At 49.6% G+C, this 18,585-nt stretch overlaps 1 protein-coding gene across 1 annotated transcript in view; it reads right to left on the reverse strand.

The window, feature by feature from the left end:
- ABLIM3 (actin binding LIM protein family member 3) overlaps positions 1–18,585 on the reverse strand; it is a 145,840-nt gene that overhangs the window by 25,551 nt on the left and 101,704 nt on the right. The window contains exons 8-16 of the mRNA XM_082454196.1: positions 16,328–16,386; positions 14,018–14,089; positions 8,559–8,714; positions 6,954–6,983; positions 6,325–6,454; positions 5,547–5,645; positions 4,167–4,214; positions 1,718–1,852; positions 71–135 (exon numbers count right to left, since the gene is read on the reverse strand). Coding sequence (XP_082310322.1) covers positions 71–135; positions 1,718–1,852; positions 4,167–4,214; positions 5,547–5,645; positions 6,325–6,454; positions 6,954–6,983; positions 8,559–8,714; positions 14,018–14,089; positions 16,328–16,386 — 794 coding nt within the window. The remainder of the gene's footprint in view (positions 1–70; positions 136–1,717; positions 1,853–4,166; positions 4,215–5,546; positions 5,646–6,324; positions 6,455–6,953; positions 6,984–8,558; positions 8,715–14,017; positions 14,090–16,327; positions 16,387–18,585) is intronic.

Consider the following 18,585-nt stretch of genomic DNA (forward strand, 5'->3'; position numbering starts at 1 on the left):
CCCTCACAAATGAAAAAATCCTCAGTAACATACCATCTAAGCATCTCATTCAGTGGTGTGGCCTGCTTACCTTGTGCATGCTGCGGTCAAAATCGTCCTCCTCTCCTCCAGACGAGAACCTTCTGGCTCGGGGCACTGCCAAAAGACAGCTAGGATCAGCTCCTGCCCATGCTCCCCACTCAGCCTGCTCAGGCGAGAGGGCATGGGGGGCAGTACAGCCTTGACAGGTGGGGGTTTCCTCTTGGCTCCACCACTTTCTAGCTGAGTGACCCCGCACAAGTGCACTTTGGTGAACTGCCTCCACCATGGGCCTCCCTATACTGAGATGGCCAGCATCCCTTCCCATTCTTGGGCTGCAAAGTGCAGGTGAAGCTGACTGCCCAGACAGATCTAATAAACCTCAGCATTGGGACTTTTCCTGCGACTGGTAGGAGAAAAAGCCCTCTTTCTGCCAAGATGGAGGGTAAGCCCGGACCTGCCAGAACTCGTCTTCCCATGATAAGGGCAGAATCAGCCTGAGACTGGAGCCACCCAACCCACAGGACAGGTCAAGTCCTGATGATGTTCATCCACCTCTAGATCCAGCTATGCCTCAAAAACTTTTGGTCACATGACCCAGAAAATCCCTGTTTTGGCTTAAGCCTTTTGGAGGTGGTTTTTCTTTTTTTTTGTTTCTTTTGTGTGTGTGTGTGTGATTGAAATAGTCTCATCTAAGATTCCCCCTCTCCCCCCCATGCCTGTTGGGTCTGGTCCCTCTTGCCTGTGCAGCCTCTGAACACTATCTCCCACGGGCACTGATCACTGTCTACTTTGGGTTATAGTTGTGCTTGTGTCTTATCCCCTTTCTAAGTGGAGAATTCTTTGAGGGTGGCACAGGGTCATCTCTGAGCTCCCATGAAGCTTTGTTCAAAATGGACATTCATTACTAAAGGTATGTGTTGAATCAAAGTGGCACTTACTGACAACTCCTCCCCATACTTAAAAGAAACAGCCTGGGATGTCTGATTAGGTGGGATGGCACCTTGAGGACCATTAGGACCCCTTGCCAGGGTGCCTGTGAGAGCCTTCCATCTCCCAACATCCTCTCTCTTCTGTTCTCCAAACCATTTTCCACCTACAGCCAAAGTGGTCTCTTAAAAATACAAATCTGATCATGTCACCACTTTTAACAACTTCTTCCTATTTTGGATAAAGACCAAAATCCTGACCTCAACCCACAAGGCCCTGTGGGATCTGGCCTCTCATCCCCCACCCCCTCCCCTCCCTCCCTGAGCTCAAGGTTGAGCTGACAGCCAATCCTTTGCTCCAGTGGAGCCTACCCTCCCATCTTGGGTCTTTGCAGGTGCATTTCTACACTCTGCTGGCTTACCTGCTCCTCACCCTTCCTGTGGTAGCTGAGGCTCTGCATCTGAGCAGCTTCTGTCATCTTCCAGACTGGACAGCATGCCCCTACCATCAGCTCTTCTACCTCCTGTACCTCACCTGCTGTCCATCACCTCCCTCTCCAGTTGGGGCCGATGTCTCATACACAAGGGCAAGGACCTGATCTAGTTTGCTTCCTAGTATCTCCCTAGGGCCCATGGCTGCCCTTAGTACCTGTTTGCTGAATGAATAAATGAACTATCGTGTGAAGGAGTGGGCAACTGTCTGTGCTGGCCCTGTGTCACTGGCGTAGGTGACGGGGCTCTGGTCCTGGCTCCCCTGTGATGGGTGATACCTTTGGGGGACCCGTGGTAGGTCCAGTACTCAGACTCCGCAGCATAGTAGGGGTCTGGCGAGTAGGCTGGGCTGTACTTGGAGGCCTGGCTGATGTCTTCACTTGTTTTGCTCTTGGTTGCTGTCGACAAATCACCTGCAAAGGACCCAAAGAGAGAGCTTCAGGGAGGCAGAATGTCCTAGGAGAGTGTCCTGGACACACTCTCCCTTGTCTCAGCCAGGCTCCAGCCCTGGGGAGTGAGGCCACGTCCAGGCCAGCGTCTGGGACACGGAGCATCGGAGCTGGAAAAGCACTGAGGCCAAGCCTCTGATTTTACGGTTGGGAATCTGAACACCTGAGAGGGGAAGGGTCTTGCTCAGACCACATAGCAAGTTAGACCAGAACTGGATCAGACCCCAGCTCAGGGCTCCTCCTACCAATTCCACAGACTCTCCTAAGTGAACACTAAGGCCGTGGCTCCTTTAAGTAAGATTAGACAGGTCCCAGGTGAGTCCTTGCCCTTACTACGTTCCTCACCCTCTAGAAGCCAGCCTTGTTGTGGATTGGAGCCACGTCTTGGGTGGGATCGCCAAGCAGGGCCTGCTGCATGTTGAGTCAGGTCACCTTTCTCCTCATAGTGAAATGACAAATCCTGCTTGGGGGAGACTAGACGGCCTGAGGGAAGGAGCACTGGCCAGCGAGTCAGCAACGCTGGGTTCTGGTTCCAGTTCTGCCACTTAATTCAGCTGTAGCACTGGGCAAATCGTGACCCTCTCCGCCTCAGTTTCCTTGTCTGTATCAGAACTGGTCTGCTGGCTGAGGCATCATCCAGCTCTAAGCTTCCCCCTGAAGTCCACAACATGGGGGTGACCATCAAACCCACTGTAGGCACAAAACCTTCCAGGGCAATGACTCTCACACCCAAGACTGGTGAGAAGCTGACTAGGGCAGAGAGAGGGCTGGGGAAAGGAGATGGGGCCCCTGATCATTCCTTAGGAGGGAGAAGCTATAGGGACAAGCCCTAGGCTCCGTGGAGCCAGAGCAGCAGAGGGTCCTGGGATGGCTCTCAGCCAGCCAGCAGCACTTGCTCCCAAAGCTTGCAAATCCTCTTTGATGTGGGTCCTGTGCAGCCCTTCCCACTCCAGCCGTTCTCATTCAGCCCTTTCATCCACCCTCTTATCTGCACAATCCACCTCCAGCCCAGACTCCTCCTGAGCCTGCTTTGGTGCTGCCCCTCAGGCCCACCTAGAAAATCCCACACAGTCCTGAGGGGCTTGGGACCTGGGGGTCTTTTCTGGATATAAAGTTAAACTACCTTTGTCAGGGTTGGTGCCTTTCTGTGGCCACTGGGGGTACATGGCGTGTCCTCCACAGCCACATGTAGATGTGCACTGCTCAGGACTCACCTGGACCCCAGCCCAGTCCGCTCTGAAGTCGAGGATGTTTGTCTAAACTGTCAGATGGTAAGCACCCAGAGCCACTATTTATACTTGTACCACCTCCTCCACCAGCTCAGTGAGTTTAGATCCCAGTACAGGGCTGCTTCTGCCTGTCTCCATGCTCATCCAATTTTGTGTTCCCCCTGTGATCCCATAGGTACCCATAGGTACCTAAGGGTGATACAGGGTGGCAGCTGTGCCTCTGCATCCTCAGAGGAAGGGGTGTGCTCATTCAACTGAGTGCTTTTGCAAGAATGAACAGGTCTCAGTGGTGGTTCCCATAGGGAGCACAGGTAGGAATCGTGAATGGAACTGGTTACAGGGCAGATTCGTAGGGCAAACTCTTTAGTATTTCTAATTAAGGAGGTCTAGGGCAGGGGAGGGGGCCAAGGTATCTGTTTTTTAAATAAATCTCTTGGGTACAGTTGGCCCACAGACAGTTCTGTAAGAAACACTATATGGATGAATGAATGAAGGCACCCTCAGTTCCTTTCTCATCCGTATCCCCTCTCCAGGCCTCCATCTACTCTGAGGACATGGTGACTGAGAACAGTTTAGAGCAGTGGTTCCCAAGCTGGGCTGGGCATTAGAATCACCTGGAGAAACTGTAACAAATACAAAATTTGGATTCATTAAGTCTGGGGTGGGCCCAGGAATCTGTATGCATTCCACACGATTCTAACGAACGTCCAAGTGTGAGTACCAGCGCCTTGGAGTGTCACTCTCCCAGGGCTACATGCATTTGACAAGGGTTTCTCGGACCATGGGCTTTAGGATAGCAGATAGCAGGGCAAGGGGGGTAGTGAGGAGATGGTGGGAAAGGATGTAGGGGATACAAGGCCTTCCTTGCCGTTTTGAAATGACACCAACCCCCTCCCCAAGGCCACCTTGAGTGACTGGGGGGCAGCCAACAAGAAGGACCGAGTTGCAGCCTTGTATGTGTCCCTCTGGTGGCCCTACAGAGCCATCTGCACAGATGATTAACTGCCCCTCCCCTTGCCTGGCCAAGCCCTCTCTGCCCCCGACCATACCATGCCGTTTGTAGATCGGGGGTTTCCGGTAGATGTTACTTTCTCCAGCTGCCAGTCAGACCGGGAAGGGACAGTGGGGAGGAGAGAGAAAGACAGGAGAAAAGGAGACGGCCAGTTGGTCAGTGGGTCCCAGAAGAGAGAGGTGGTTAGCAACTTCTCCCAAGGCTCCCCCATCTTTCCCCCAGTGGACTTCCTCTTCCAAAGGTGAGCTTCCAGCCTCATCCCATCAGGTTCCAAGAAAGGTGAGGGGAAAGGAATGGATGGATTCAAATGGGGCTGAGGCAGGGGCTTGGGGCTTGGATGGTGGGCATGCAGGCATAAGGCGGGCGCGTGCTCAGCAAGACCCCATGCGGGAAGGTGCCCACCCAGCAGCCATGCCTCATTCCACGTGGGCGTCCCCAGAACCCCGCAGCCACAGTTCAGCACTCTCACCCCCTCCTCCCCAGTAGGCTGGATGGGACCTTTCTGGGGCAACTGAGAAAGGTGTAGATGAAACGGCAAGACCAACTCTTGGGGAAAAGTGAGTGGGGAGTGAAAACCTGAGCTAAGAGTTGGGAGACTGGGGCCTAGGCTCGGCTCTGCTGTAGCTCAGGGTGAGACTTTGTCCCAGGTCACCCAGCCCCTGCCTTCCTCTTACCTCCCATCACTTTCCCTCATGCTCACCACCTCCAGCCATGCTGGCCAGCTGCAGGCTCAGTGTTTCAGGGCCTTTGGACTTGCTGTTCCCTCTGCCCAGGATGTTTTTCTCTGGGGTCTCTTTTGGCTTCAATGTCACCTCCTCCAAGAAGCCTTCCCTGACCACCTCACATAGCCCAGCCTCCCCCACGCCATCACTCTATCGCAGTGCCCTGTTTTATTATGTTTAGCACCTATATCTCCTGAAATTATCCTTTTACTTATTTGTTTACTCATTTATTAGCTCTCTCCCCACATTAGAACTTAAACACCCTGAAGGATCTGGGCTGGTTTGAGCACAGTTGCACTTTCAGGACCCAGAACAGTGCCTGGCTGTCCAGAAGGAACAACACAGGCTCAAGGAAGCTAAGTAGCTGGTCTGAGGTCACAAGCTTATAAGCAGCAGAATCAAGGATTCAATCCCAAAAGCCCATGACCTTCAGCACAGTTACTGCCATGTCCCATCACAGCCCTTGGACATTCGAGGCACTTCCCTGGGCTGCTTCCTGGTGGTCCTAATCAAGGCTGGTTCTGTCTAGGGAGTGGGCTATGGCCAGTGGGCGTGTTGGAGCTGGAGGCCAGTTAGTGCGGGTGACTGGTTGGGGAGAGTCCCCAGCACCCAGTTTCTCCTCGGTGCCGGTGCAGGGCGCCCGGCGACACCACAGAGCATGCACCCATGCCAGGAATTCCGGGCTGGCAGCCTACCTGGGATGTGAAAGTGCTTGGGAGCCTGGTAAGAGGTCGGAGTGGAGGACCTCACATCTAACTGGCTATGGTAAGGAGAGCTCCGGCCACTCTCGGGCCCTGGAGCACGCAGGCAGTGGTCCCCAGAGAGAGCAGAGGCACAGAAAAAACAGGCATTAATGCAGTGGCGGTGGTTACGGCAGCAGTGAGGCGATGACAGCAGGGATGGGGGCTGTGCTCTCATGCACCGGGTCTGCAGAAACAGGCTTGACCCTGTTGTCTTGCTTCACCCCAAAGTCAGATTTTGTGGGTTGTAAGAGTCAACAGCACTGAGCTTCAGGAAGGCATCTTTGCTCCTCTTAGCTCCCCACCTGGGCCCCTCCCTTAATTGCTCTGCCTGCTTCATCCCTAACCTCAGGGTGGCCCTCAGGTGAAGGCCAGGACACTGCCCCATTTCTGATCCTCTGGTTCTGCCCTCTGGATGGGACAGGACAAAGGATGAGGATGGAGACGTTTTCTTCCAGCCAGGACGGCTGGGATTCCTGCCACTCCCCTCCCCGCAGCAGCACGCCACCCATCTTCCTGCTGCATCTCAGTACCATGAACCCCTCTTCTTCCCCTGCCAGTGGCATCTGCAGGGACTCAGTGAGGCCTGGGTGGCCACGAGCCTCCAGAGGACCACGTTGTAATGGAGAAAACCCAGGGAAGCCCCATGCTGTCTCAGCAGCTGGGGACATCTAGGCACTGTGTTGTCCCCCCTGGCTCTTCCTGTCCCTTTGGGAGCTTCCCCCTTCCTTACCGGAGCGGTAATAGTGATGAGGTGAGCGGGAGAAGGTGGGGGACATGCCCTGCCGGCCGTAGGTGGGGGAGTCGATGTATCCCGGGCTGGAGGCCCGTCTCTGCCGGAGGTCCAGGTTCTCATAGATGTCCTGGAGGAGGAAGCAGGTCCATGAGCAAGATCTGCCATTAGGGGGGCCTATAGCCCAAGGGTCCAGCAGTCAGGTGGGGAAGTGACATGGAATCTGGGATCCCAGGGGCTGAAGCACGGTTTTGCCCTTCTGAATACAGAGACCTCCCTCCCTGGGTTACATGCACAGCCCAAGGAAGGCTGCAGAGACTTTTCAGGGCCTTCACCCATCACTCACATGCCCTTGAATGGAACCCGTGGGTCAGGACCCTGGAATCCTGGCCAAGGATCACAGAAGCATCAGGGAGGCCATCTCTGGGTAGAAAGGTTCGCTCCCAGCCATCTCTACCCTTTAAGCCACTGCCACTTCCTCCAGGTCATGCTCCTAAGTCTCCCTGTCTCTGCTTGCATTGGGGGAGCACCTTCAGGGGCTTCAGGGGGTGGGGGGGAAATTGGGGGTCTGCTTGGTCAGCATAAAGGACACAATTATAGAAAAGGTCTCCTGGAACCAGTTTAATTACCTGGGAGTAGGGTGATAAGGTCCCCAGCGACTTGGAAGCGAAGTTTGAAGGCAGCCATGGAAGGAGTGAAAGGAGAGAGGAGGGCAAGAGGGAGGGACAGAGAGTGGTTACAGGGAGCAGAGAGAAGCCTGCAGCTGCCCCTTGTCCCCCACCCCAGAGAACAGCCTCAGCTTCCCAGAATATCCGCAGTGCTCGCGGGTGGGAGGAAACCTTGAGACTATGCTCTTTTTACAAATGGAAAAAAACACAGCCCAGAGAGGGGATGAGATGGCTTGGGGCCCCTCAGGGAAGAAGCGGTAGGGGCTTCACCTGGGCCTGGGCTTCCCCACCGCAAGCTCAGAGCTGGTTCATGGCCCTTCCCTGTGCCACTACCAGCTCATGCCCTTCTGTGGCTCATAAGGACAGGACCCAGGGCAGCGCTCCCAAATGCAGGGCCAAGCAAGGGCCAGGCTGATGCCATCAATGCAGGAGTTGGGCCGGTGGCGGGGGGCAAGCTGGGGATGGAGGGCACCGCCTGCAGAGGGGATGGCGCTCAGCTCCAGGGCACCCAGGCCAGGCTGGACCCTCCATCCCATGCTAACACAGCTTCTTAAGTTTCCAAGACAAGGCAGAAGCGCAGACTCTTATGTGAAATCTCCTAATGTTTAAATGTTGACAACTAATTTACATTTTAAAAAGACACTCTGTGAGTGAAACAAAACAAATCTGGGGGCTGGCTGTGGCCTGGCTGTGGCCTATGGGCCCCAGTTTGCCATCTCTGGCTTCAGGAGAATCAGCTTCTACCAAACGCTTGGTCCCCTTTTCCTGGTCCATTTCAGAGGCCAGAACTTGGAGAATCTCAGCATTGGGCTCTTAAACCAAATGGAACCCCATTCTCCTTAGACAGGAAGGGGATAGTGGTGAAGTGAGGATGAGGCCGGGGCTCCTTCTGAAGCTCCAAATGATCTCAGCTCAGGGCGCCTGGGGTGGGGTGAGAAACTTCCTGGGATGTAAACTGCCAGGACCTCCAGGGTAACAGCCACCCTGCCTTCTCCAGGGAACACTTTCTCTTGTCCAGCAACCACTTAATTATTTCAAAAGGCTTCTGATGTGTACTTTTTATAAGAGTGCCTCTTGCTCTGAGCGCAGGGGCTTAAGGCCAGGTGCAACACCCAGAGAACCTACCTAACTGGGGATTATAAACCTAAATGGCCACTGAGCACAGCTGGGGATGAGAGCCGTAGGCAATGTATAAAATCTCTCCACTGTAAGAGAAACAACAGCTCAGGTGATAAGTGGTCACAGGTTCTTGGCTTTTATGTTGGGGTTCTCAGAGAGTAGTGGGGATCGGGGAGAACTGGGGAGCCCATGGCCTGCCTATAGAGGGAGCTGCTCCCCATCTCTAGGTGGTGGAAACACTGGTATAGTGTTGCCAGCTCTGATTTTTCAAGAGAAGCCAGATTTTGGATGAAATCACTTGATTTTTAAGTGTTGACTATAAATACCAGTTTAAAAGAGTCTGGGGCCAACACTATGGAGGCTGAAGTCTCTGTGATGCAGGGGCCTGGGGACCCTGAGGGCCCTCCTCTCCTCCAATAGCCCCAGAGAGAGGGCGAGATGCCATACCTCTCCATAGCCACACCTCTCCAGCATCTCGTCGGACGTGTATCTGGAATGAGGCTCGTAGGAAATGAGGTCGGGGCGTTGTACCTCGTAGATGGACTTAACCTTGGGGAGAGCTGCCAGGTCTTTGTAATTAAGGATCTCATTATCCACTTTAGCCTGAGGAAGAGGGAAATGGACAGGAAAGAAGCAGAAAGATAAGTGGGAAAGGGGAGAGGAAACAAAAGCCAGGCACAGAGAGGGATGAGCTGCTCCAGTTAGGATGGAAGACTCGCAGAATGTGAGAATAAGACAGGTCATTCATTCCACCTGGGCTCACACTGATACCACATTGACAGAACATATGTGTGAGGTCCTGTGCTGTATAGGAATGATCTCCTCTAAATGTCAGGATGCCTCTGTGAAGTAAGTGCCAATATTATTCTTATTTTTTAGAACAAAACATTTCAAAATTTGTATGGAAACACAAAAGACCCCGAATAGCCAAAACAATTATGAGAAAGAAAAATGGAGCTGGAGGAATCAGGCTCCCTGACTTCAGACTATACTACAAAGCTACAGTCATCAAAACAGTATGGTACTGGCACAAAGACAGAAATATAGATCAACGGGACAGGAGAGAAATGCCAGAAATAAACCCACACACCTATGGTCAATTAATCTATTGACAAAGGAGGCAAGAATATACAATGGAGAAAAGACAGTCTCTTCAATGAGTGGTGCTGGGAAAACTGGACACCTACATGTAAAAGAATGAAATTCAAAAGAATCTAAATATACATTTCTCCAAAGAAGACATACAGGTGGCCAAAAAGCACATGAAAAGGTGCTCAACATCACTAATTATTAGAGAAATGTAAATCAAAACTATAATGAGGTATCACCTTATACCAGTCAGAATGGCCATCATCAAAAAGTCTACAAACAATAAATGCTGGAAAGGGTGTGGAGAAAAGGGAACCCTCCTACACTGTTGGTGGGAATGTAAATTGGTACAGCCACTATGGAGAACAGTATGGAGGTTCCTCAGAAAACTAAAAATAGAACTACCATATGATCCAGCAATCCTACTCCTGAGCATATATCTGTAGAAAACCATAATTCGAAAAGATACATGCACCCCAATGTTCATAGCAGCACTATTTACAATAGCCAAGACATGGAAGCAACCTAAATGTCCATCGACAGAGGAATGGATAAAGAAGATGTGGTACATATATACAATGGAATTATTACTCAGCCATGAAAAAGAGTGAAATAATGCTATTTGCAGCAACATGGATGGACCTGGAGATTGTCATGCTGGGTGAAGTAAGCCAGATAGAGAAAGACAAATATCATATGATATCACTTATATTTGGAATCTAGAAGGATGATACAGATGAATTTATTTGCAGAATAGAAACGGACTCACAGACTTCAAAAGCAGACTTATGGTTGCCAAGAGGGAAAGGTGGGAGCGGGGAGGAACAGACAGGGAGTTTGGGATTGACATATACACACTACTATACATGGAATGGATAGTCAACAGGGACCTGCTGTATAGCACAGGGAACTCTACTCAATATTCTGTAATAACCTATATAGGAAAAGAATCTGAAAAAGGATGGATATATGTGTATGTACAGCTAAGTCACTTTAGCTGACTTAGCTACAGTACACCTGTACACCTGAAGCTGACACAACATTGTAAATCAACTATACTCCAACATAAAATAAAAAGTAAATTAAAAAAATATGATTCCTATTTTTCAGATGAGGAAATTGAGGCTCAAAAGATTCTGCAACTTGTACCACTTAGCCCGTAGGGCTGAATCCAGCCTTCCAAACCCCACACAGTGAGGGCATCTTCATTCACAGCATCCTTGAAGAAGATGATGAAGATTGTAAAGACAGAATTAATCATGGCAGTAAAACACTAGCTAACACTTGATGACCACTTATTATGAGCCAGACTCCATCCTAAGTCCTTTATATGGTTTAACTCAGTTAATCCATACAACCACCAACTCTAATAGTACATACTAATATTATCCTCATTTTTGCACAAGGAAACAGGCACAGAGAAATCAGTGAACTCGCCCAAGGTCACAGCTAATAAGTAGCTGTACCAGAATTCAAACCCAGGCAGTCTAGCCTGGGAGCCTGCCCCCTCCACTGGCCTCTTCTGGCTTCCCAGGATGGCGAATTCACCGTCTTAACAACTGGCAGAGTGCTGCACTCAGAGAGCTGCTCCTCACATCGAACTGAAGCGAGCCTCTACCTACCACCTGCCTTGGCCTGAGTTCAACCCTCTAGAACCACAAGGACTTAGCTTCCCCTGCTCGGGACAGCCCCCGTCTCGTGGCTCCTGAAGCCACATCCTTTCCACGTCTGCATCCTCCAGCCATTCCCTCTGTTTCTGGTCACCCGGTTTCTGCTATGGTCAGTCAGGATCTGTCCCCCAAAACCACTGTGGCTTACAAGGTACTGAGATGAGGTAGATTAAGAGAGAATCCATGGAGACTGTGTTATCCTATAACGTTCTCCCAGTGTCTGGGGGGACAGGTAAGTCTCAGGGCCAAGATTGCCATAGAGAGAGCAACTTCGATAAAGACCTTGGGACTGCTGATGTTTTAAACACTTCCCAAGGCCCTTCCACTCTTTCATCCCCATCCCATCCCACTGCTGTCTGGGCACTGTGCTGTTCATTGTCTGCTCACCCGAGACCCACTGCCCACTCCTCCTGGCCCTGGTCTGAGCTCTGAGGTCCCACGGACTGTGTCACAGGCTCCCTGGCTTTCAGCTGGGTTTGGCTAATGAGGGGCAACTGCAGGCTGAGGCTGAGTGGAGAGAGGGGCTGTGTACATGTCTCCCTTGCACCCGCCCTGCCCGGCTGTGATGGACTTGGCTCCTGTCCTGGCTGCTCTGCCACAGCTGCAGCTCTGGCCAGTCCTTCCCTTTAGGCTTAGGGTGGTGACAGCCTCCTGCTGTTGCTGACTCTGGATGCCACACTAGGTCTTGTGGGTCCCCTGACCCTGCCCACAGTTCTGTACACACTCCCTCCACACTTAAACCCTTTGAGGTGTGCCATCTCATTTCTGCTAGAGACTGCCCAGGCCAGACACCCACAACTGTACCAATTTGGCAGGGTGTGGGTAGAGGGAACCTTATTAGGAGAGCCCACTTGCTGAATTAACTGCTGCCTTTTATCCTGGGATGTTAGATTTTGACCTTGAGAGCTCTTGGCATCTTACAAACTTGTCAACATTTATCTGGGCACTTTACTCCAAACCTCAAAAATACTAAATTTATATTTCTTCCTATAGCTTCCTTGTTTACTGGGTTATAAATGAGCCTTAGGTCTGGAGGCACAGTGATGGAACAGAGGCATCCTAACATAAGTAGCCAGGAAGGAAGGAAGAGAACACATTGGGCTGGAGACGATTCTAGCAGTCAGTGGGGAGTGGAGCAAAGTTTGAAAGAACCTGCCCCCTCCAGGTTCACTGATCATTCTATTTTAATACCAAACCTCCATATTTATGAACACTGAACCAATACTGGATCTTTCTGCCTGTTACTAAGTGTCCCAAAAGTGGATGGATGGATTCTTCCCTGAAGTTGGAAACCATGTGTGGAATGGTCTGACTTAAAACATGGCTCACATGACAAGGGCAGTCATTCCCCAGAGCAGCTGGAGGTGACAGCAGGAGAATACGGGAGGGGAGACACAGGGCAATGCTGGGATATGCCAGGGGTAACTGGTCTCAGTGGATAAGCCCCCATTTGAAGGGCACAATGGCAGGTGTCTCCAGCTGCTGCTGTCCATCTGTAGTGGGGCTGCTTCTCACAGGGGCAACTCTACGAGCTTCCTCCAGAATGCCAGGGTGAACGTCATCTGGGCCTAACTTACTTCACTAAATTTAAGGCGGCTCCCCAGAAGCACAGGGAGGCCAGCTAGGGGGTAGTGGCATTCTATGCAGCTGTGTGTGTCTGAGCTCTCATATCCTGGTAACGCTCTTCTGGAGACATGCTCACTTTTGTCAGTAACCTTCTCACCCTGTAGGCCCTGAAACTAAGCTCATTAATCCTACTGTGGTCTGGCCCCATTCACAGCAGCAGGGGAACTGTCATCTCTCTTGTTCTGGACTGGAATCTTCAGTGAGGACAGCCTGTGATCAAAGTCTCTTATCTTTTGCGGGAGCCACATGACCGTGCTGACCCACATTGAAGTTGCAGTCAATGATAGCTCGTACGTCTTTTTTTCATTTGAACAGAGGAAGAAAGGAAAGGAAATAGTCTCATCGATGGGCATTATCCAGGGATCAAGGACGAAACTGAATGTGGATCTGGAGTGGAATAATGATGAAGCGATGGTGGGCAGGGCCTGCTCAGGGCTGGCTTGTTTGGGGACTGTCTCTAGAGCTTCTCATGAGGAGTGGCTTTCCTGCTCTGGACCACTTCCCTCATTTCTGGTCTTCATGGTCCTTTGACATGAGAAAGGCTGCAAGAGGTTTGCTGACTGCCAGGCCCCTCCCCAGCTCACTGCAGTCCTCTCCGGCTCTGCCTTCCTCATCTCCATTACCTAACTTCTGTTTATCTCTCAGGCGTGGGCTTAACTGTTTCTTCCTCAGGACTCTTCTCCCAGCTGGTCCTAGACTGTCAGGTCCCTCTGTCCATCTGCAGCATCATCAGCGCACCCTGCATTTTTTCTTCCTAGCACTTATTAGAATGGCATCTGATTATCCATGGACTTACGGGGTCAATGTCATGAGGACAGGCATCAGGTGGGTGCAGCTCACCAGAGCCCAGCACTTAGCCCAGAGGAGACATTCAGGATGCATTTGCTTAATGAATGAATGAATAAGTTACATATCCAAGGGACCTGTGAGGTCATCTGACTCAACTCTTGTCCATTCTGCCACATGCCTGCAAATGAGGAGTGTCTCTGTGTTTGAATGCCTCTGGGGCTGGGAACTCAGACACATGCGCGTAGTTTGCTCCATCCCTGGACTTCTCACATGACTAGAAAGCTCTTCTTTATGTTTGCAAACCCTTTATAGTCATGTTTCCACATTCATATGGCTTCTTCCTCCTGTCTGCCTCTTTATCACACACCACTATCTCCACATCCACATCCCACCCAAGACCCACTCCAAACACCACTCTGACCCAAACTTCACTTTGCCCTGGTCTCAAGGACTCATGGGGAAGAGGCACATCATATTGGTTTCAGAGCTTCTACTGAACTGGATGTTATCCCTGTAACTATTTACAAGGCTGTGGGTTCCGTGAGGGTCCGTGTCTTCCCTGTCCCCGACTGCATCCTCAGGACCTAGCACGGAGTCTAGCACATGACAGGCACACACTAGATATCGGCTGGATGGAAACCTGACTGCTGTCTTTGGCTGTTCTTAGAGACTCTTTAAATAACAGGCCTGGGGATGAGCAAGGCTGTTCGGTGGCTGAAAAGTGATACATACGCAGATGACTCGGTTGGGTGACCCGATGCTAGATCCAGGGGGTGAGATGGAAGTTTCAGACGTCCGCCTATGCTGTGGGAGAGATGAAGACAGAGGGTGAGAGACTGCACCTCCAACCTTGTGGAGAGGGGGGAGATGGGGCTATAAGAACGCAGTTCTTCGGGGAACATTAGCAATACTGCTAAAAGCACTCTCTGGCTGTTTCTGTACTGTCTCTTTATTTTCTGCCTTTTTAATCAATGTCTGACTGTGAATGAAACTGGAAATGCACAGGACTTTATGCTGTTGAACAGGATTTTTTTTTAAACTTATTTTTAATTGGCCTTTTAGATAGGAAGCTACTCATAAAACTCTTCATTTTGGCTTATCTCAGTCAATGAAGTACTTACTTTAAATGAATAAAACTGGTTAGCACCATTCCTTAGCAGTTTGTTTATACAAAACATAAAGGTAGGTTAAATGTCATGTAATTGCACAATATACTGATTCTTTTTATAGTGTATCCATTGCAAAATGACATCAACCTAAGTGAGAAACTTAAAAAATCTTTCTCTGAACAATGGCAATGATGGACTAATGGCTCCTTTAACAGAACAGCACAATGTTTATCTTGCTGCATCTAAGAGCATGATGTGGTTAAAAAGTAAACAGATTGGAAATCAGGGACCACTGGTAAACTATGCAATTTTAGGAATCCTGAATTCCTGATCTGTGAAATGCAGGGGCTGGTCTCAAGGACTGCTACATTCCCTTCCAGACCTCTCATCCTGCAATTTAAAGCATTCTAAGTTGGACTATATAGCACTGTTTCCCAAACTGTAGATTGCGAACTAGTGTGGCTCTGGGGAGAAGAATTTTGGCAGAAAATTTGATAATACTGAGTCACAGAATGAGAGAATAAAATGTAAAATTCTATTTCAGTCCTCTTGGTTAGATCAAGGAGGAAGTCTTAATTTGGTCCTAATACATTTCAATAACAATTGCTAATTCCACCTTCCACACCTCACCCCCCCTCCTTTTTTTTAAATAAAGAGAGTGCAGGTAACATGATTTAGCTAGAATTTCTAAGAGTTATTGTTACGAAATATTTCATTTTCAATGAATTTATTTTAGGGTTACCTTCTATTTATAAAAAATAATACTGGTTTTCCACTAGGTGATATAAAGTTTTATGTTAAAATAAGTTTGATTAAGTAAAAAGTAGTGAGTTGATGTAAAGAAAAAATGAAGCATATAATAATACGGGTGATACACAGATACAGCAAAAAGCATCAGGGTTGTAGAGAGATAACTGAAATTTGAGAAATGCCAACAAAGAGAAGGAAACTGTGGAAGAAAAGGACAATAAGGTTTTCTTATACCTTAAAAGGGAGAGGCCTTGGAAGAAACAGGGGAAAAAACTCACAGCTCAAAAAAAATATGCATCAATAGACCAGCTCTTTCACAAATGAAACAGATGAGATGGCAAAGGGGATAATGTTTAACCAGCTGGTCAGAAATTGTACACATGTGTTTTTAGTTGAGATTCTAGCAGGTAACTTTAATAGTGTCCCAGGGGCCAAGTTGATATCTGGGGGCCAGAGTGTAGAGACACCATGGAGATTATCGAGGGCCCCCCAACACACAACCCAGGTCTCCCCTCCATACCGTCAAAGACTCAGGAGCTGTGCCCCACCCCTCCTGCAGTCCTTGGACCAAGAACCCAGATTCAAGGGACTTCCTAGTACTTGTCAGAGCACAGTCATTCAGAGGGACACAGGACCTCGGCTGCTCTAGCGTGTGTCTGGGGACGCTGGCTGTGCTTCTGCCTGGCTGCATTACTGTGGGCAAGTCACCGCCCTCTTTAAGGCCTTGGTCTTCTCACAAGCAAAGCAAAGACACAATTCCTAACCCACCTGCCCAATGGTGTTAAATCAAATCAGACGGTGGCCGTGAAGATGCCTTGCAAACTGTCAATGTCTGTGACAATTTGAACCACTGTTATTAATGACTTTCGGCTGGGGAAAAACCATGGCCTACATGCCTGAGAGAGGTCACCATCTTGGTAAGTAATGGGAAGGGTATAGCCTCACCCCAGAAACACTGACAACTCACATTCATACAGTGCTTTACCGTTTTCAAAGTGCTCTCACATCCAACGTCTTAATCCCTTCAAAACCCCCATGAGGTGGATGTTACTGTTAAGGAAATCCAAGGATACAGACACACATTTGAAAGTGTACACACTAAGGAATGACTCTCTAGTAAAGCACAGTGCCCCCAGCCTGTGGCTAGAAGTAGCTGGTTTGGTATCACCACCAGCTTGCTTACCTTTAACTTCTTCTCTGCCCGGGCTGCCTGTTTGCAGATGGGGTGCCAAACCTCAGAGCCTAAGGGGCCAGGAAAATAACAAAGCCTCAGACCTTTCACACCTACTAGAATTTGGGGTCTCTCCCCATCCTCCACCTCCGTTTCCTCCCCAGGCAGTGCATGTGCCCTGCGGAGCAGCCAGGAGGACCCCCTGGTTTTCAGATCTCTGCCGCCACATAATTCAACCACCCACGCACTCTGCCTGTCCAAACCCTGCCCTTCCTCAAGGTCCACATCTCACATGACATCCTGTGACCCTTCTTACCTGCCAGCTGGGAGTGACTTCTCTCTCCTCTATGATCCATCGTTCTTCGTATCATTCCCAGCACATATGGCCTTAAAACATAGTAGCTTGTGGATTTATCACTCCCACTAAATTAAGAGCTCCTTCTGGGTGGGAGCTGAGCTTTCTTCATTGCTGGGTCTCCCATACCATCCAGCATGGGGCTTTGCTCTCAGCAGAGGCCCCGTACATGTTTGTGGGGTGATTACATGAGTGGACGATTGGCAGTGAGTGACACAGAGCAGGTGGTCAATAAATATTTGTTGAATGAATGAATGGCAGTGGAGGTGAAATAAACTGACAGACTGCGGTGAACTCCAGCCTTCCTTTCTCTTCAAAGACGTATGACAGTCTACCAGAGCTATCACATTAAAGGGGAGGGGGTGTCATGATGTATATTCTGCTTGAGAGCACTATCCTGACCTGCTAATTTCTAAGAGACTCCAGACTCTTCAAACTTAGCATATTCGGCTGCCCACATTCTATTGTGGATGGGGGTCCAGTTGGCCAGCCCCAAATCGGAGAGGCCAATTTGGAAAGGCATGAGCAACAGGTGGCTGGTCACGTGCTGAGAAGAAGCCCCAAATATTACACATTCCCCAAAGAAAGGACAGGTGTCCTGGATTAGAGGGAAAAATAGGAACATATTATCCCTCTGGTGCCACTGCTCTTGTAATCAACCCTAAAAGGAAAGGAGCCAGCAAATGGCTAGATTCCTGAGCACCCAGATGGCATTTGTTTGTCTGACTTCGTTTTTAGAATATCTTTTCCATTATGGTTTGTTGCCTGGAACCCCTAGGACTGGATACTGGCTAAGTGACAGGGGGGTGGTGTAAGTTTGAACAATGAGGCCTAAAAACATGGTGGTGAGAGGAGGGGCCCAAAGTAAGGAGCCCTGCTGGGGCTCTGCTCCGTCCCAGTTTCTTCATCTGAATAACAATGAGGTGGGCTTTGGATGGTCTTGGAGATTATATCTTAAAAATTCTAATTCTAGGGCCAGTTTTGTCACTTGTGGGATAGGGCTCTCTGATTCTTGTTTGCTGATGTTCTTGGGTGTTCCTAATTGGTTGCTTGTGAGATTACTTCCTTCTAATGTAAAGTGCAATGGCTCTCAGAGCCCAGTAGAGGGACTCTGGGTCTGCAGCTTGATCCGGCAATCTTAGGGTGTGCCCACTACCAAGTGGTGGGGTTGGGATCCTAGCTTTGGGAATTACTAGGGAGAGCATTTCCGGTCCTCTCCGAGTTGCTGCTGAATCCACCAGAAGTTGTTTATTGCAGTGGCTCTGGCAGGAAGCACATGTTACAGGTCACTGTAGGAAATGGATGGCGTGGACACAGATGCCTCAGAAGGTTGTGAGATTAAGTGAAAGAGGCACAGGGAAGGTAAAATGTCAGACAGAGGTTCTCAGAGTGGGAAACGGTGTGTAAAGCGAGGGCATCAGACTAGATGGTCTCTCCATGCCACTGACGTATCTGCTCTGAAACAAGGCTGAACCACAGATGGCTTCAGCATTCCGCATACAGGAAAGCAGGTTTTTATAAGAAGTGTGTGTGGGGGGTGGTTGGGCGGGGGAGGGATTAAAAGGGAGAAAGAAACTATAATTAATTAGAAATTTTAAAAAATCAGAAGTTTGGGTTTTGGCAGTATATCATTTAAATTAAAGAGGGAAGGGATTTGTTGGAGGTTAGCAATAAACTTAGATAAATGAAGGTAAGAAAAGATGATTTGTTCATGAAGACCCCTGTAAGATTAGGGTCTGCATATGTCATCAGTCAATAGCTCTCATCCTAAAACACTACCTGATTCAGAAATGAATGAGTGACTGGTTGGATCCCATCTTTGTATCTTAGAAAAAGAGACAGACTGATATGCACCCACAGGACGATGGTAACCAGGATGGAGAGGCGACTCAAGATTAGGCCTTAAGGCAGGGTC

Source organism: Balaenoptera physalus, assembly GCF_965194825.1.
Source record: "Balaenoptera physalus genome assembly, chromosome: 3".
Taxonomy (NCBI): Eukaryota; Metazoa; Chordata; class Mammalia; order Artiodactyla; family Balaenopteridae; genus Balaenoptera; species Balaenoptera physalus.